This window comes from Cyanidioschyzon merolae, chromosome 2, assembly GCF_000091205.1.
Source record: "Cyanidioschyzon merolae strain 10D DNA, chromosome 2, complete genome".
Taxonomy (NCBI): Eukaryota; Rhodophyta; class Bangiophyceae; order Cyanidiales; family Cyanidiaceae; genus Cyanidioschyzon; species Cyanidioschyzon merolae.
Window position 1 is genome coordinate 263,613 of NC_010128.1, and position 18,231 is coordinate 281,843.

The following is an 18,231-nucleotide window of genomic DNA, read 5'->3' on the forward strand; positions in this document are numbered from 1 at the left end:
TTAACTGCACGTCATGCACGATTCCAGGCGTTGCTCGTTTTTAGAGACTTGTTTGCTAAGATCATGTTTTTGTAGTACCGCGTGGGCTATGGCAGACACTGGGAATTTTAGTGGATAGGAAGCTGCCCAGAAGAACCACTTTCGGTTGCGCATGGACGGTAACAGAGTTTTGCGGTGTCATTGAACAAATGGTGCACGCTCTGGGGATGTACAAGTGCACGCGTTGCCGAAGACGCTGCGTCAATGCCTCTCTGTGTACGCAGCGTGCATCGACCTTGCAAGCGGGGCCAGCTGCGGTGACGCAGTGCCCGCCCGAGCACGACACTGTAAATGTATAGCTACGCTGATGACCGGCGATTTTCGGGTGCATGTGCTGGTACCACAGTTCTCTGGTGCCGGCCAGTCTCGGGAAGAGACTAGCTGATCGCATGGCGTCCAAGAACACCCGACGCATGCCTCGTGCTCGTTGTCACCGCTTTGAGAGAACATTGATCGCCACGAACTCGGGCGGTAGAGATGAGTATCTGGAACCTCTCGCGCTGCAGCTTTCGTGCATGGACCAACACGCTTTAGTCATTTTTCAGCGAGCGATCACGCCACTGCTGCTCCCGTCACACAACATCGTTCACCCCGAACTGTTGCGTGCCATGAACGCTTCGCAATGCACGTGACCGACTACTAGGCGAACCCCTTTCTTCCCCAGAGTGCCTCGAAAACAATCCCATTTACAAGACACCTTCCAACTGAGCATCAATGTCCTCGTAAAGTGCCCGAAGTTTGGCGAGTCGTTCCTCATCCGGATGTCGCCAGATGCCGCGCCCGGCTGCCTCCAGCAAACGGCCGACGATGTTGCGAAATGCCTCTGGGTTACTCTGACGTAGCCGCTGAGCTATCTCCTCATTCAGGGCATACTGATCGGCGGCTTGTTCGTAAACAAAGTCGTCGCCAAAGTCGGCGACACCACCCCAGCCCAACAGCGCCGTCATTCGTTGTGAAACCTCGTAGGCACCGCCACTGCCCTGCGTAACCATTTTCTCTGCCCAACGCGGATTCAGCAGCTTCGACCGGTACTCTAAGCGCAACAGCTCTTCCAGATCTCGAGGTCGGCGAGTCGACGCATTTCCAAACGACTCCACGAACGACGCTGTGACTTTTGCGTTGGCATCGCCGGAAACTCTCCGCTTTCGCATTTGGGCTGCTCGCGCTAGCGCACCGGTGTTTGCATAGTACTCCTGGATATCGGTCAGGCCGTACTCCACGGAGTCTATCTGTTGGACCACGCGATCCACGGTGCCCAGCAGACGCTCGAAGAGCTCTGGTCGCTGTTTCCCCCGCTCACCGCGACCGTAACTGAATGCGTTCCGGGAGACGAAGGTATCGGCGAGCTCATCGCCCGACTGCCATGTAGAGGTCTCGACGCGGTCTGCAACCAAAGAACCAAACTCTGACGGAGGATTCGACCAGAGACGTCGTGGGCGTCCGGCTTCGCGCTCATTATCGTAGTGCTTTTTGATGTAGTTCTGTTCTGGGGTCTCATCGGGCACCGTGGCCGCCCGTGCGAAAAGATCATCCAGCAGACAGACGACGTGCTCGAAAGCATCGCGGAAGATACCACTCAGGCTACAGAGCACGTCAATGCGCGGGTGCGAGAGCATCGACAGCGGCACCAGTTCGAAGCGCACGATGCGGCCGGTAGCTTCACGAACAGGCTCTGCCCCGACCAATTCCAGGACTGTACCGATGGACTCACCGCGCGTCTTGATGGAGTCGAGTCCCCAGAGCATTACCGCCACCGTCTCTGGGAAAGTTCCCGGATGTTTCTCTTGGTGCTGGGCGATGATGGCGCGGGCAATCTCTGCTCCCCGCTGAAAGGCAATCCACGTCGGTACTCGATACGGATCCAGCGCGTGAATATTGCGTCCAGTGGGCAAGACGGCGGGTCCATCACGAATCAGGTCACCTCCGGGAGCCGGTGGAATATACTGACCCTGCAGCGCTCTGATAATGTTCTGGATTTCATCCGTCCGCTGCTGGAGCAGACGCTGCAGCTCCTGCGGCTGCCACGAACGCTGTTCCGCCGGCTGCTGCTCCGCTAGCGCCGCGACATACTTCTCCATATCTGCAGCACTGGGCGGCATGCCGAGGATATGCAATCCTTCTGCAAAGAGACGGTTCTCCAGTTCAGCAAGATAGGTTTTCAACTTGGCTGCGTCGGCCGCCAGTTGGTCGAGATCGTTTGCCTCAAGTCCCTGGAGCGGGAGATCGCAGTCGAGACCCGCCTGCTCGATGGATGCTCGCAGGCTCTCAACAACGAGGGCGTCCAATGCCTGCTTCCCGGACGCGGAAGCCGCCTGGAGTTCCTCTTCGAGCTCCCGTAGCTGATCACGCACGTTCAGAAGTTGACCGTAGAGGCCAGCACGCCCATACGGAGGCACACCGTGCGAGATGAGCGTCGCGTAGGCCCTGCGCTTCGCCAGTGTACTTTCACTCGGATTATTCTGGGCGTAGACGTAGATGTGGGGCAAGTCTCGAAACAGCAAATCGGGAAACGACGTATCATCATTGCCGAGGGGTAAGCCAGGTAGCCACTCTGCGGTGCCGTGCATGCCCAGATGGATCACTGCATCAAAGTTGCGACGAATCCACAGATAAAACGCTAGATACTGGGGATGTGGTGTGGCGTCGCGTTCAAACAGCAGTCGCATTGGATCGCCTTGGATGCCCACTGGAGGCTGAACTCCCAGCCAGATATTTCCGAGCGAGACACCTCCGAGGCAAAGGTACGCACCTAGACGTTTGATATCGGAACGCGTCAGGGACCCGCCCCAGTTCTTGGCTACCCGCGTGGCAATCTCCCTGGGCAGCCAGGACTGTAGCTCATCGGCGTGCACGGTGGTGATCTTGTCCACCGGCACGCCGCTACCCTCCACGACTTGGTCTGCAGCGCGAATGGCCTCAAGAAGCCGCTCACCGGACTCGTCTTCCAAGAAAGATTGGTATACTTCGGGGGCTCCCAAGTTGAATCCGGCCTCGTGAAGCGCACGCAGCAGACGAACCAGCGAGCGTGGTACATTCAGCAATGCCGCCGTGCCCGTTGCACCGGCGCCCGGTGGAAAGCCGTACACTACAACAGCGATGCGTTTCTCCTGGTTCGGTTTGCATGCCAGACTCGTCCAACGACGAATACGCTCCGCTAGGACGCGCACACGATCCGGGAGAAGCACGATTCGATCACCAACGAGTCCACCGAGCACAATCGTATCGATCGCTCCATCCAGTTCAGGCAGGGCATACAGCACAATCGACTGGAGTCCAACGACTCCGTTCTGTTGCCATGACTCGAGGTCCTGAATGAGCAGCGGCGCCGCCACCATATACGGTACACCCTTGGCGCTGAGGAGGCGTCGAGCTACTTCTGTCTGTCGACCTGCTTCCATGGTGCCTGCTGGTCCGCCAACGAGCGGAAACCCGATCGTACTGACAATAACATCAACGCGTGCTGCATCGGGTTCACGGAGGGAGGTCTCACGAATGCCACGACGTCGTTGCGCTAGTTCATAACTGGTCGTGAAGAGATCGCGCACAACCATATGTGCCTCTACGCCATTGATGAACACAGGCACAGGGAGGATACCTGCCTCCTCGAGAGCCAAGATAAGTTCCCGAATATACGACTGTTCAGAGATGACATGCTTGCGATAGAGCAACAGGCCGGCTCGCGGATACGCTGCTCGCTCAGGCCAAGTGCGCAGATACCACTCCAGATACGCTGCCGGTGTCCGAAAGTACGGTGTCGATGATGGGGCCCGTGGATGGGTCACCCCAATGGCTGGAACTTCGACGACTTCGGGCACTGGGGTCACCAGGGGGATCTCCAGGACCTCTCGTGCGATGTAGAGTATCATCGAGACAATATTGGCGCGGCCTCCGGCGTTCCAGCGGGCGTAGACCTCGAGCCAACGTCGCAGGTCCTGTGCCTTCCCCAAGGGAATGTATTTGAGCAGCTTCGGTCCAGTCTTCAGGAACGAGAGGTACCCCGCCATTTTGTCTTCCTCACGACCAGCGAGGCCGAGTTTGCGGAGGACCATGCGCAGCGCCGCAGGCAGCGAACTCGACTTGGCGTCACCGCGTTTCGCATCGCCCATGGTAAAAGCGCCCACCTGCGTACAGGACATCAATTCAAGCGAGCATTCGTAGACAAAGCGAAGCGGAATCGATCGGATGTGGTCACGGAGCCACTCGACGGCATCGTAGTCAAATAGGAGCGAACAAAGCACCGCGTCGGTCTCTCGTAAGACCTGGGCAAGATATTGCCGCCCGGTTTCATCCTGCAGGTCACGGTCTGTGAATACCAGTACCTCCAGCGTTGGAACCTGCCGATGTGCCTCCTCCGCTGCCGCCTTATAGAGCGCAATGTTGAACTTCTCGAAACCGGTAATCAACACCAAACGACGCAGCGTTTGTACGACAGGGCTCGGGGTGGTCGTAGCTCCGACCAGCTCCCGTTCTGAGGCCACTTTCGCGAGATTGGCGCTCTGTTGTTGGCTTGCATCCGTCTGCTGCACCGCCACGAGTAGACGGCGCTGCCGGCTGCGGCTGCGCGGTTGCACCCAGAAGCTGGCACGCGACCGTCGCTGTGCTCGCCACTGATAGCGGTAAGCGTGAACCGAAGCGTGCACTCGCCTGGGAGCACCCCACTGGAACAGCAAGCGAGCGTGTCGGCACGTGCACGCTGACGTCAGCGGCTGCTCGGTAACAGCGGACACGCGCTGCCCGGCGCAGTGCTCGACATAAGAACAAGAAACGAGAAGTTTTTGACGACTGATGTGCCCTGCAGGCCAGGGGTTTGCTCCGAAAACGCTTTGCGCAGTGTTCTTTTCCAAGTTTGTACGGAAGCAGAGATCAATGTCTTTTGTTGCAGCTGCTCCAAGCGACTGCCCGCCCTTCATACGGTACACGACAATACTATGCTAACGGTAACGCAAACGCTCAGTTACAGCACACAAGTTGCCTGAAGAACCAGCAAACACCAACTCCCGGATGATCTGCTTGCAACCGTGCTTGCTATCCAGATACAATTCGATGATACAGAAAAACGTTTACTGGAAAGTGTAACGGAATCGAGACGTTGATCTCGTGGCTGTCGCCAGCGCTGGAGATCGCACCCAATCGCCCGTGCGGATCTTTATCGAAGCGGTGGAGGTCGCGATTCGTACCCTTCCAGGCTGGCATGTGTGTCGTTGCAGTGCGACTTTTTGTTTTCATGACCCGGGATGGATTGCGTCCGACGCTGGATGCGACGTATCTACTCATGAGCGTGTTCGATGCGAATAGGATATGGAACTGCTCGTTCGGTTCCTTTCCGTCGATCCTTTTCCGAACTTGGTTTCGATGTACCGTTTCGAGATTGGACGTGCAGCGATCAGTGCTTTCGGATTCATACGTAATTTTAGGATTTTCGGTCGTTGATTCGGAGTGGCGTCTTTGACGCTTTGCTGTTGGAATTCATAACGTGATCGCAATCAAGATGATTCGAGACGCGATCGAACGAGGATTCACCAAAGAACCAATATCAGGATCCAATGCGTCCACAGATATGATTCTCTAATCTTCTTGTCGTTTCTGTCAGACCAGCATGTTCAAATCACGCGTGCTTCAAGTTTTCAACCGTTCTGACTCAAGGCCTCTGGTGGGCGCAGTGATTCTCACCCTTTGAGTAACGAGGAATCAAACTCGAGGTTATCTCACACCGAATTCCTCACAGGATCATGCCGAACGTTTACAAGGCTTCTCCTGCAAGTTCATCGATTCCGTTCGAAACACGAATTCGGCTATCTTTTGTGGCCATGGACGAAGCGGTACTCCACAGGAAGATGAAGCTCCGCATGAGATCAGCGCCCACAGGCCCCCGTCCTTTGTGTTCCCATTGAAACCGGTGTTGAACTTTCTCATCGGAGCGATAAGGTCAGATGGAGACTGCGTCACCGCGCTGCACGGAGGCGGCGTAGAGGGATGGAAATCTTTCGATTTTCTGTCCAGCCTGGATTTTACTGCCTGTACTTGTTTCTTCATGGACTACATCGATTTCCGCAAATCTCTTTTCATCGAAATACAGAAAAGAATCAATATTGGGCTATCAGAGAAACTCAAGCTGATTCTCCGTGGTTCGACCAGACTGAACGCCCCCAAGGCCGTCACGAACAGGCTTAGGGAAACAAACGCGTATATCGATCACACAGCTTGTCCTCAGCACGAATTTGTGCTCGATGCTTTCGGCATCATTCACGAGGCAATCCGGGCTCGTCGGAACCTGTTTTCCACGGGCCTTTGGCTTCCGCGAACTGCGAATGTCCGATGAGGCATACTGAAAAGAGATGAACCAGGCCTGAAGAGCAAATGCATCATGCATGCGTATCAAGGGAGACACGCGGTCCACACACGACAGGTATGCCAGCGAAACAACTCTATGAACGAAACAAAGAAATCCTGGTGCTTTTCGAAACGAGGTGCGATTAAACGCCGGAGAACGTCTCCATTTAAAAACGATACACGTTCCTGAATGAAGCTCGTGTTTTGGGTGTCCTCATAGAAGCGACGCTGCGCACATCGTCATTCGAAGATGCTATGGTCTGAACAGGATACCGCAGGACGTACTTGCTTTTGCTGAAACACACAGAGCGCGTGCAGAAAAAATGCGTTCTTTTTTCGCCGCGAGCTCCTGCAACACGCTTGTGTCACGCCCAAGATCGCGTATTTTGGATGCGTCGAGGATCTTGTCGACCTGGAGAATGTTGTAGAGGTACATTCCAGACTGAAGACAATTCTTGTTCTTGATCGTTTCGAGAAGGTGCTGGGTACACCTTATTCGCTCCGTGCTCTCTTGGACGCTGCGCGCACATCAGCTCCCCAACTGAACGACATGGCGGATGACGCGGACCTCATTCGCTCGGTGTCTCAATGCGAACTGTATAGCATAGAGAAGTGTGTTGTAAGATGCTCGGGCAGCGACCCTGAACCGTGTCAGGGTCCATGTCCAGCGGTGCATCAACGATTCGATGAAATGAATGCGAGCGGCCGACTACTCGCTTACGGTGCTTGGCGGCACGACGGGGCGCTTCATGACCGGGGCTTCGTCGACGGCGACCAGCTCGGAAGATAGATGCACCGTAATGAACCTCCGTGGAATATTCTGCGAGGGCGAACGCGCAGATGAGCAGATAGAACTGGCGCCTGTCAGCATTCTGCCGACGAAGCAAAGGCGCTTTTGCAGGCCGACGACTGCCCCGATGCGCATGAAGAGAAGAGATTCTCGCCTTTTCCGAGCGCATCTCTCTGTCAGTTGTACCAGCGCAGGGATGGAAGCTTCTTTCGTCTACTTTTGTAGACGGGCATCCGCGCCGAGCTGCCGCAGCTGCGTCCGATTGAGAATAAGGTCATCGAAGACGAAGAGGAGCTGACTCCATCGAACTCTATGGAGCAGCCTTTCAGGCACGAAATGTGCCGGAGGCAACTGAATCCGATAGCAGGCAGCCGGTCAAATACCGGGAGGCGTCTATGAGTGGTTTTAGTTTACGCTCCATGATCATGAAGCTTTTTTTCCTGTTTCAATGATGACGTATCGCCATACCTGCAGGGCACGTTGAACGTGTGGTGCGCGTTGCTCGCACGCACGCATGCCCCGATGCGTGCACGCACGCATGCACGCACGCATGTCGATACGCAGCCAGCGCTGCCGTGCGTTTATCATCGAAAATCGCTTCTGAACTGGATACGAACAACGTATCGCGATTCAGGCATTCCGTGGAGGTATCACGGGAAAGGCGGTCTCTTTCAAGCAGGTATTATACCAGCGTTTTTGTTGAAACGCTTGAACAAGCTGCTAGTAGCCTGCAGAAGTCTCCCTCATGCAACAGAAACCCGAAAATATAGCGTTTGTGTCGGCAGCTTGGACCCGGCTTCGAAGTCAACGGCCGATTCTTGGCGGTACGACCCGGGGGCTCACGCTGCCGAAACGAGCGCAGTGGCTGCCCTCTGGGGTATCCCTAGTCGTTAGACGACGGTGGCATCATTTGAATCCGTTTCGTGTGTGTGCCGCTGCGGATAGCGATGAGCGTGATCAGAGCCCGGTCGGCGGTGGCGAGGAGCCACCCACGGGACCCGGTAACAAGCCGGACAAACCTGTGGGCTCGCGTCCGTATATCGCAGTGATACCCGCACCGAGGCCGGTGTTGACAACAGGAATTATAGGCATCAACATCCTGACATACTTGGCGGAGCTCTACTTTGAGGTTGAGGGAAAACTCAGCGGGGCGAACTCTAACATCCTATTGGCTCTAGGCGCAAAGATCAACAGTGCGATCGCTGCAGGCCAGCTGTGGCGATTATTCACGCCGATATTCCTGCACGGCGGCCTGCTGCATCTCCTAAGCAACACCTATGCATTGTACGCAATCAGCTATGAATGTGAAATGGCATATGGACCGCTTGCGTTTGCCGTGATCTACCTCGCGAGTGGCGCTTGGGGGAACCTGCTTTCCTACTGGTTCACGCCCTACTTGTCCGTAGGCGCCTCATCATCCATATTTGGTCTCTTTTCCGCTTATATTGTGTATCTGGTGAACAACTATGCAATTCTCGGTAGACAGGCGCGTCGCCAGATCACTGTGCTTGTTGCGCTCGTGGTTTTCAACTTTGCATTTGGAAGCACACCAGGAGACGCTATCGACAACAGCGCACATCTGGGTGGTGCAATTGCCGGGGCGCTTCTGAGCGAGATCGTTGTCCCCGAACTGATCCTTCGTGATGCGAACGGCCAGCTGCTGGAAAATTTGAAAGCGGAAGAGGTTGAGATGCAGTTACGAAAAGGAGGGAAGATTGAGGTGAAGCGCAAACCTGCTGCAACAGTTGTAAGCGCTGGTCTGTGGTTCTCTCTCTTGGCCTGCGGTGCAGCGATCTTGCGCTCGAGCCCGGCGGAGAATTTTGGTGGTGGCATGCTCTGAATGTAAACCGCAGAACAACTTGTATCGATAGATGGCGGGAACAGGCGCCGTTCGAATCCCACCAAGAACAGGGTTTGCAGGGAGTAGATCACTAACTTGAGTTAAAGCATGACTGCCACGAAACAAGTTCCTTTGGGAAGCATCATACGCGCTCACAGCTGAAGCAGCTATCGCCCAATGCAATCAAAAGACTCGATTTTTTTGGCATCCAGAATCAAGTTCACTATCGTCGATCCCGGAGTGCAAAGCTCATGAGCGCTAGCACACCAGAGAATAGGCGGTCATCGCATCCAGGGATAGCGTCGAGCGTTGGCGTGCGGTGGCTGTGCGGTGTGCGCACCTGCGCTCTGTCGTCGAGAAAAGGGCACTCGAGCAGATCCATCCGAGTGGTGACGCTCTGAGGCCCCCATCCGAAGCACGGCAGACACAACAGTATCGAGGATGCAGTTTCGGGGGGCATCGATGCGCCAGCACGCATATGCGCCAGCTCAGAGCCAAAGTTTTCCCCATTGATTTGTCTCTTGTCTTTTAAAAAGCTCAGTTCTGTTTATAGCAGTGAATTCTGGAATATCAGCACCATCATGCTTTTATATTGTCCTTTCCTATTCTTGCAGGGATGCAGTAAAAGGCCTGTCTCTGATAGATTGACGAAAGTTCGTGAACAGAGTTGGTGTCGTCATTGCTCGCTTGCGACAAAGCAGTATTCGTTGTGAAAGTCATTCATACGACGGTCAGCAGGCGAACGAATCATGCATCTGGAGGTTCGTATGGTGAACGTCGAGCACGAAAGACATATCGTACTAAGCGCCATCGATGCTGCAGAGCTCTCGTCATTCCATTCTTCTGCGCCTGCTCTCTAAGAAATGCGAACAAAGAAGCCACCATGTGTGAAGTTTCTGCACAGTTCATATGACCGGCGATGCAGGGATGGGGATAGAAGACAGCGCGATTCTTTGGGCGACCGTCGCGCCTAGAACAAAACATGATCGATTCCGTACTGCAACGCAAACGCTCATGAAAAGATGGACGGTGATCGTTTACCTCGATACAACATCACTCGGGAGATATGGTACACCTTTACATGGGTATTCAACGAGCAGCAACCCGCTGTTCCTTAGTCAGAGACAAGCGAGTATCATCACATGATCAGCCCTGGTGGCGATGCTGTCGAGTCCTCGCCGACAACTCGCCAGAACGACATGATCGCTCAACGCCTCATGCGTCCTCGATACACTTTTGGTGGCTTCTTCTCCAGATATTCAACTGTTGGGGTATTAGACAACGTCGCTTTCCGTCGCTAATACATTGGTCTAAGAGGCCCCCTGCTGCGATTCCTATGGAACTGCTCTTCGTGAAATGCAAAGCGCTGCATCAGGAGCCAAGTTCGTCATCTGGACTTGAATTTGCGGATACCAGCTAGCTCGTTGCGAGTCAGGATATGCGTCCATAGAGTTTCTGCAACAATAGTCGATTCAGGGACCTGTTCGATGCGGCGCTAGCGAAAAACGTGCCGTCAAAGCTCGCAATGTATCTGGGCTCACTTCAACTGAGATCAATGCTGAAGGTTGGTCCTTCCCGCATTGTCGAGAAAGCGACGTTCCAGAGACATCGCCCCTGACGAGAGAACTTGTTGTCTGCATAAAATGCACCGCGACAAAAAAAAAACTGCTGCCATACCCAGGTTGCGCAAGTCGCTCCCGGAAGCGTCCGAGCGTGGTAGAGCGCTACGCTGGCTACCTGACGGATCAATAGATGGGGGTAAAGTTCGAGACCAAGTTTCATCAGTTCATTTTACACCCACGTCACTGTAAAATACAATCGATTTATCACCAACGCCGCATAACCGAAAGCTCGGATCGCTTCAACCTCTCATAAGCACCAAACCGTTTGCGAGCAATGCTAGGCTTGCCATCCGTTGCCGTGCTCATCTCCGGCATTCAATACACCGGTATCGCTATTCCACCAGGCCTCGTCCGTAGTCGTCGTTCAGCGGCGCTGGTGGCAGCGCTCAACATTCACGATGACCCAGTTTCCAGCTCGTATCGATGTATTCCACACAACAACGAAAGTCCTCATCCATACAATGCCTGGCAGGTTCAGCTTCTGGGTACACAGCCGCGGTGCGCCCTTCGCAGCCGCTAACACTCGGTTGTCGTCAGGGATGCAAATGTTTCCGCCACACCGCCGCCTCATGCTCCCCTGAGCGCCGCTCTGAGGCACATCAAGACTTGGCCCAGCGCTCGCTTCTCGGCATTGACGGACGCCCACAGAGCGCTATTCGAGACGCCCTCACCCGCTGTCGATCCTGGTGCGGTTTCCCGGGATGTCGTCCCGCTTCTGGTTGATACCTTGCGCCGGTGCTCTGTCCGCTGTGCATACGATGGGGGCGCCATGCTCCCAGCCGCATCCGCATGTGGGATATTCGGTCATGTACAGGATGCAATACGTGCGGGACGGGAAATCCATACTGCACAACTGGATCCTACGCGTCGATCCGCCTATGCTTCGTCCATGAACAACGGTGACGCAGGCTCCACTGGAGTGCGGGTGCTGTGATGGCTCCAGCCCGAGTCCAAGGCGCTTTCGCGAGGAAACAGAAGAGACGGAGACGTCTCGCGGACGCATCCCACGAGATGTGATGTGCAGCCGTGGACTCGCGTCTCGTCGGTGTTCGCAACGAGACAGAGAGCGAGCGCGTGGACAGCGGAGATTGTTTCTCGAACGGAGTCGATGATTCGACGCACGAAGCTCAGTGAGCGTCTGGCACGATGCTGTGACATACTCGTCAAGCGGCAAGGTAGAGTGCTTTCCCTCGTCAGTCCGGACGCGGCACCTGCTGCGCGTACGTGTTGCCTCGAAACCGAACGATCGCATACTTGAGGCGTGTGTGGATTCGGCACGCTTTACGTAAGGAGAAGCGAAGAACAGACGCTTGCCCGTCTGCACTGCATCGTGATACCGTCCAGCTTACGAACACTGGGTCGAGGGGGTCGCGACTCCTCTTGGACTCGGTCAGGAGTACGGATAGCAGCGGCGAGGCGTCCGTGAAGTCACTTGGAAAAACTTCCGAGCCTCTCTGAATGACGCACGAGTCCGTGAGCCGTCGTCGCTGGACTTGGAATACCGAAGCTGTCCATGTAAAGCATAGCTCGGAAAAATAGATACAGACAAATAGAACGAGCAGGTCAGTGTTTCCTTTTACCTGAAACGTGTATCGTGAAAAACGCGACAACTTGGACTACTGGAGAGTTGCGCCCCGCCATGAAAGACGTCAAACAGCATCGTAGAAGCTTAGCTTTCTGGTTTCGGTAACCACTGAATTGTCACACTCACACAGTTTACGTAAAGTACCTTCCTCATCAATAAAAATGAGAGAGCAATCAAGTCCTCGGGACGCTCACGTCTCCTGAGCCTTGGCCAATACCATATGGCGAGTAGCAACCTCCAGCGTTTCACTTGTCCGTTGTGGTTGCTTCTGGTCGAACGATAGACGCTGGAAAGACACGCTGGCCTCTCATTCGTTTCAGCTGCAGTAACCGCGTATTTATGTTCACTGGTTTTGTGTTTTGCGCGGATTACTACAGGGCATGAGGGCGTACCAGAGCACGTGGCCCTGCGGGTTCGTCACGGTGCTTCCGGCAGACCCAGAAGCGCGAGCACTATGCCCGAGTGAGCACTGGCTTCCATGGAAACACGCCGAAGACGCCCGCTACCAGCAATTGATCGTCGATCTCATTTCGAAAGATGAGAGCGTTGTTGTGCTCATCCTCATAGAGCGAACACCAGAGCAAACCGCCGAACCAAGCACAAACGCTCCGCTCGAACCGCTCCTGGGTATCGCCTTGTCGTTGCCGTTACGCCAACCCACTCAAAGCGTGACCCCAAGTCTAACGAGCCTGAAAACAGAACACGAATCTCGACGAGCAGTGAACGAGCACCTCTCGCGGCTGACGCCACTGGAAACTGGTGCGCTGGACCCAGCACCTGGCTCCTCACCGCAGAATGTGCTGCATGTGCAAGGCACTGCACATGAAGGCCTCTTAGAGTGCCACGTTTGCTACAGCCAGACTAAGGCATATGCGCGCCTCCAGCGTGATGTACTGGTATGGCGAGTCACTGACTCCCCTGACAACGAAAGGTTTCCCGAAGTTCGGATTCACTTGCGAGCGGCAGGACGATGGTACGGCACTGGCCACCTGATGCAACAGCACTGGCCCAGCTGCGCGGCTTGCCTTGAACTAGGGCCTTTCTATCCTTTCGATAATGGAGTGTGCGGGCTAGGGACCCTCGCTATTCCCGGCTGGTGTACCACCGGGGGATTTGCAATTCTGGTTGACGAGCGTAGGACACCCTATCTTCATGTAGGTATGAATGCACCACGTGAAACAGATGCTGCAGCCTCACGTCGTGCCTGGACGGTAGGCCATGAGAACGCGCTGCGACAGGTACTTCCACTGCGAGACAGACGTTTTCCGCCTCGAGCCTTGGCTGGATCACACCAGAGCCCGTTACCTCTAGGTGACGACCTGCTCCGCATCCAGTCACGCTACGGTTACGACTACGAACGTGTCTGGCATCCATTATTGGGTACTCGACTCGGATACGAAGACGAACTTGTGGTCTATGTGCATCTAGTGGTTACTCCTCGGCCAAACGTGCGCGCAGCGCGTGAGGCGCTCCTCGAACGCATGGGTGCAGCGGCGACGGGGAGACGACTTTTGTCCCCACCTCGAAGCCTGCTCCAGCATCCTATTTGGACGACCTGGGCCCGCTTCAAGCAGAACGTAACACAGGAGGATGTTCTGAGTTTTGCGCAAGAGATTGCAGCGCGGAACCTGCCGCGCAGTGTGATGGAAATCGATGATCGTTGGTCCGAAGCCTATGGTGATTTTCGCTTCGATAGGGTCAAGTTTCCGCAACCAGCACAGATGGTGCAGGCGCTGCATGCTCTGGGCTTCAAAGTAACGCTTTGGTGCACTGCTTTTATTGAGGAAAAGAGTCAAGCGTATCTAGAGGGGCGTTCGAAAGGGTATCTGGTTGCCGATGGGGCCCTCTTTCCCTGGTGGCAACCGCAGCCGGTCGCTGCGCTCGATGTGGCCAATCCAGAGGCCTGTCGCTGGTTCTTAGAGCGGGCACGAATCCTACGTGCTGAGACCGGGGTTGACGGGTTCAAGTTTGATTCAGGAGAGCCGTGTTGGTTACCCCGGCAGCTCGAGGCGTACACCCAGCTCGCATATCCCGGTCAGTATACGGACTGGTGGCTGCAGCGTGTTGTTCTGCCACTCATTCTTGGAACAGAGGCGCCGCAGGTCACTGGTACAGATCACAGGATAGGCATGGAGGCGAGTGCATCGCTTCCTGTGACCAGGATGGATGCTGGAAGCGTAGCAGCATCCGATGCATTTCGCGCGACTCGAGAAACCCCTTACCTCATTCGGAAAGCAGCAACTCGCGAAGCACAGCCCGAGACAGAGAGCCCGCGCTTCTCGGTAGAAGCCGAAGCGCGAACAAACTCAGGAGTTGCCGCCCATGCCGTACTGTCTGCGACAACCTTGGACGACGCAGAGCAGGTGCCTGTTGCTCCCGCCGAGGCTCGCGCAGCGACAGCCACTGGACTCGCGGCGGGTGCCCAGCCAGCCCAGTGGATCCCTTGTCTGTACCGCATGTTCGATCGTTTCTCCCATGACGGGATCGACAACGGGCTAGCGTCGGTGATCCCCACCATGCTTACCAGTGGTGTGTTGGGATTTTGCTTCGTTCTCCCAGATATGGTCGGTGGTAACGAGTACGATCAAGTGCAGGCTGGCGCTGATCTCATGATGCGTTGGCTCTACGCGAATGCGCTGATGCCCTCCATCCAGTTATCACTGCCGCCCTGGAAATATGGAGCAAGCGTTGAGGCAGCGCTTGTTGAGGCTCTTGCTGTTCGGAAGCATATCCTCGAGGATAGCGGCCTTTTGGAGGCGCTCGTGCGTTCGGCTTGTGAAGAGGGAGCCCCCCTTGCACGGCCAATGTGGTGGCTCTGTCCTCAGCTCGCTATCTCGTGGGATATCGATGATCAGTTTATGCTGGGCGATGACGTGTTGGTAGCGCCAATGCTGACACCGCTGAGTGCGGTATACACCAGTGCAGCGATCGATGCTCTGAATGCAGACCAAGATACCCACGTACCCGGGGTGACGCATCCACTCGGGCCGACGCCGTCGACTACCGCTACGCACACACTTGAGCGCGTGCCGCAACAAGTGCCTCCGAGCAAGTCGCCGCGTTCCTCATCCTGTACGCCAAATATGACAGATTCACGTTCCCTGCAGCCTCGGCAACGTCAGGTCTGGTTGCCCCCTGGTAACTGGTGTGCCTATCACCCCAGCAGCAGTATCGGCGCAGTGCGGCTTGCTACGCCTGCTCCAGCACCGCTGACGGGTCCCTGCACGATCACAACGACAAGCGTTCTCCCGGTTTACGTGCGAGTCGGATCCGCCGTAGCGCGTTTCGTTTTCGCTGATGCTGAAGAAGCGGCGGCTCACCTGGTCGAAAGTCATGGTATCAACGACGCCTGACAATGGGCTATTGCGGGCCCTGAAAAATTGAAGCGTCAACCGTTCGCAGCGCTGGAGGATCATGCAGATCCGCAGCGATATCGTGGTTTGGTGGTGTCGGGCTTTACCACTTTAGAGCACATGAAGATCGTTGATATCTGGAGCATCACGATGCTTTGCTGCTGGTGCCAGTGCTGGTGCTGCTCCAGGAACCACTGGAAATGACTTTGTACAGGCGTCATCACCCGCATCTATGCTGTGACCTTGGCCGAGGAGTCTTCGTGGGGGAGCTTCCTGCTGCCCGCTGGGCCCCGAATAGTGGAACCCTTGTCATACTCATTTCAAAATGGTCTGAGATACAAGCTGAGCGAACGCATTGCTCGCCAGAGCGGTATCATTTGCGCACCAAGGACAAACAACAACCACACGAGGTTCAGTCCGCCGGGCTCAGAAACGTCAGGAAGGCGTCATCGTCTTAAGATGCACAAGTCTGTCAGTTTGTACAAAAGAGCGATCGGGCTGAACTGAGTCCGCCCGTTCGTAGGTAAAAGTGACGAGGTTCACCCTGGCTGGTGTCTTGGGTCGAATGCGGGTCCACACGGAGCACTGGTGCAAAGTTACGTGAGACGCTGGGAGGTTTTTCTTTGCCGTACCACCTGCTCCAGGAACAGCGAGCTTAGCACAACCAAGAGAAGTTGCTTCATGAGGGGAGGCGCTATGATGGCCGTCTATTCTCGAAACTGTCGACAAGTACAGAGGAGATGTGGCGCGAAAAGCACACGTGAGGTTAAGTGGTGCACGCCTTGCTGCAGTGCACGCGAAGACGCAGAGAAGTACAGCTGCTGCACGGGTGCAGCCTTGTCAACGAGGATGCCGTGTGTGAACGGTACGAGCAGTGCATCGTCGCTTCCGAGACGCTGCGCTACGCAATAGGGCATAGTTTGATACATGGAAGCTTCTCTTGGCCCGATACGGAGGCGACTGACCGTGATCGACGGTTCGGGTATCCGTCTCTCTGAAACGACACTGCACCGTAGTCAAGCGAGTCAAGTGCAGTTCGCTATGCATCCAATATACGGGCGAGGTCAGCGCCGAAAATCAGTACCAGGTCTTGCTGGTGTATCGTGGAAGAAGCAGCTGCATAGGAACGTATTGGAACTGTGTAAGACAAGCTGCGAATTTGATCACTGATCTATAGTTTAGAACCGGAATTCTTTACACCCACGTCACTGTAAAATACAATCGATTTATCACCAACGCCGCATAACCGAAAGCTCGGATCGCTTCAACCTCTCATAAGCACCAAACCGTTTGCGAGCAATGCTAGGCTTGCCATCCGTTGCCGTGCTCATCTCCGGCATTCAATACACCGGTATCGCTATTCCACCAGGCCTCGTCCGTCGTCGTCGTTCAGCGGCGCTGGTGGCAGCGCTCAGCATTCACGATGACCCAGTTTCCAGCTCGTATCGATGTATTCCACACAACAACGAAAGTCCTCATCCATACAATGCTTGGCAGGTTCAGCTTCTGGGTACACAGCCGCGGTGCGCCCTTCGCAGCCGCTAACACTCGGTTGTCGTCAGGGATGCAAATGTTGCCGCCACACCGCCGCCTCATGCTCCCCTGAGCGCCGCTCTGAGGCACATCAAGACTTGGACCAGCGCTCGCTTCTCGGCATTGACGGACGCCCACAGAGCGCTATTCGAGACGCCCTCACCCGCTGTCGATCCTGGTGCGGTTTCCCGGGATGTCGTCCCGCTTCTGGTTGATACCTTGCGCCGGTGCTCTGTCCGCGGTGCATACGATGGGGGCGCCATGCTCCCAGCCGCATCCGCATGTGGGATATTCGGTCATGTACAGGATGCAATACGTGCGGGACGGGAAATCCTTACTGCACAACTGGATCCTACGCGTCGATCCGCCTATGCTTCGTCCATGAACAACGGTGACGCAGGCTCCACTGGAGTGCGGGTGCTGTGATGGCTCCAGCCCGAGTCCAAGGCGCTTTCGCGAGGAAACAGAAGAGACGGAGACGTCTCGCGGACGCATCCCACGAGATGTGATGTGCAGCCGTGGACTCGCGTCTCGTCGGTGTTCGCAACGAGACAGAAAGCGAGCGCGTGGACAGCGGAGATCGTCTCTCGAACGGAGTCGATGATTCGACGCACGAAGCTCAGTGAGCGTCTGGCACGATGCTGTGACATACTTGTCAAGCGGCAAGGTAGAGTGCTTTCCCTCGTCAGTCCGGACGCGGCACCTGCTGCGCGTACGTGTTGCCTCGAAACCGAACGATCGCATACTTGAGGCGTGTGTGGATTCGGCACGCTTTACGTAAGGAGAAGCGAAGAACAGACGCTTGCCCGTCTGCACTGCATCGTGATACCGTCCAGCTTACGAACACTGGGTCGAGGGCGTCGCGACTCCTCTTGGACTCGGTCGAGAGTACGGATAGCAGCGGCGAGGCGTCCGTGAAGTCACTTGGAAAAACTTCCGAGCCTCTCTGAATGACGCACGAGTTCGTGAGCCGTCACCGCTGGACTTGGAATACCGAAGCTGTCCATGTAAAGCATAGCTCGGAAAAATAGATACAGACAAATAGAACGAGCAGGTCAGTGTTTCATTTTACCTGAAACGTGTATAGATCTCGTGGTGCGAAAAAACAAGATACTCGTGCGCTTGTTCGGCGAAACCTG

General features: G+C 55.4%; 3 protein-coding genes across 3 annotated transcripts, besides 2 other annotated features; 2 read left to right on the top strand and 1 right to left on the bottom strand.

The window, feature by feature from the left end:
• Positions 1-725: 725 nt before the first annotated feature.
• On the bottom strand, positions 726-4,949 carry CYME_CMB093C (magnesium chelatase subunit H; the record flags this gene model as incomplete). Its single annotated transcript, XM_005535134.1, has 1 exon — positions 726-4,949. The coding sequence occupies one exon, from the start codon at positions 4,947-4,949 to the stop codon at positions 726-728; it is 4,224 nt and encodes a 1,407-aa protein (XP_005535191.1).
• Positions 4,950-7,904: 2,955 nt separating this feature from the next.
• CYME_CMB094C (hypothetical protein, conserved) lies at positions 7,905-8,999 on the top strand (the record flags this gene model as incomplete). Its single annotated transcript, XM_005535135.1, has 1 exon — positions 7,905-8,999. One exon carries the CDS (start codon positions 7,905-7,907, stop codon positions 8,997-8,999), a length of 1,095 nt encoding a protein of 364 aa, XP_005535192.1.
• Positions 9,000-11,042: 2,043 nt separating this feature from the next.
• Positions 11,043-12,226: a sequence feature (possible transcribed region).
• A 360-nt stretch (positions 12,227-12,586) lies between these two features.
• Positions 12,587-15,559, top strand: CYME_CMB095C (similar to alpha-glucosidase; the record flags this gene model as incomplete). The annotated part of the gene is made up of 1 exon (XM_005535136.1): positions 12,587-15,559. The coding sequence occupies one exon, from the start codon at positions 12,587-12,589 to the stop codon at positions 15,557-15,559; it is 2,973 nt and encodes a 990-aa protein (XP_005535193.1).
• A 1,831-nt stretch (positions 15,560-17,390) lies between these two features.
• Positions 17,391-18,231: part of a sequence feature (possible transcribed region) that runs on past the window's edge.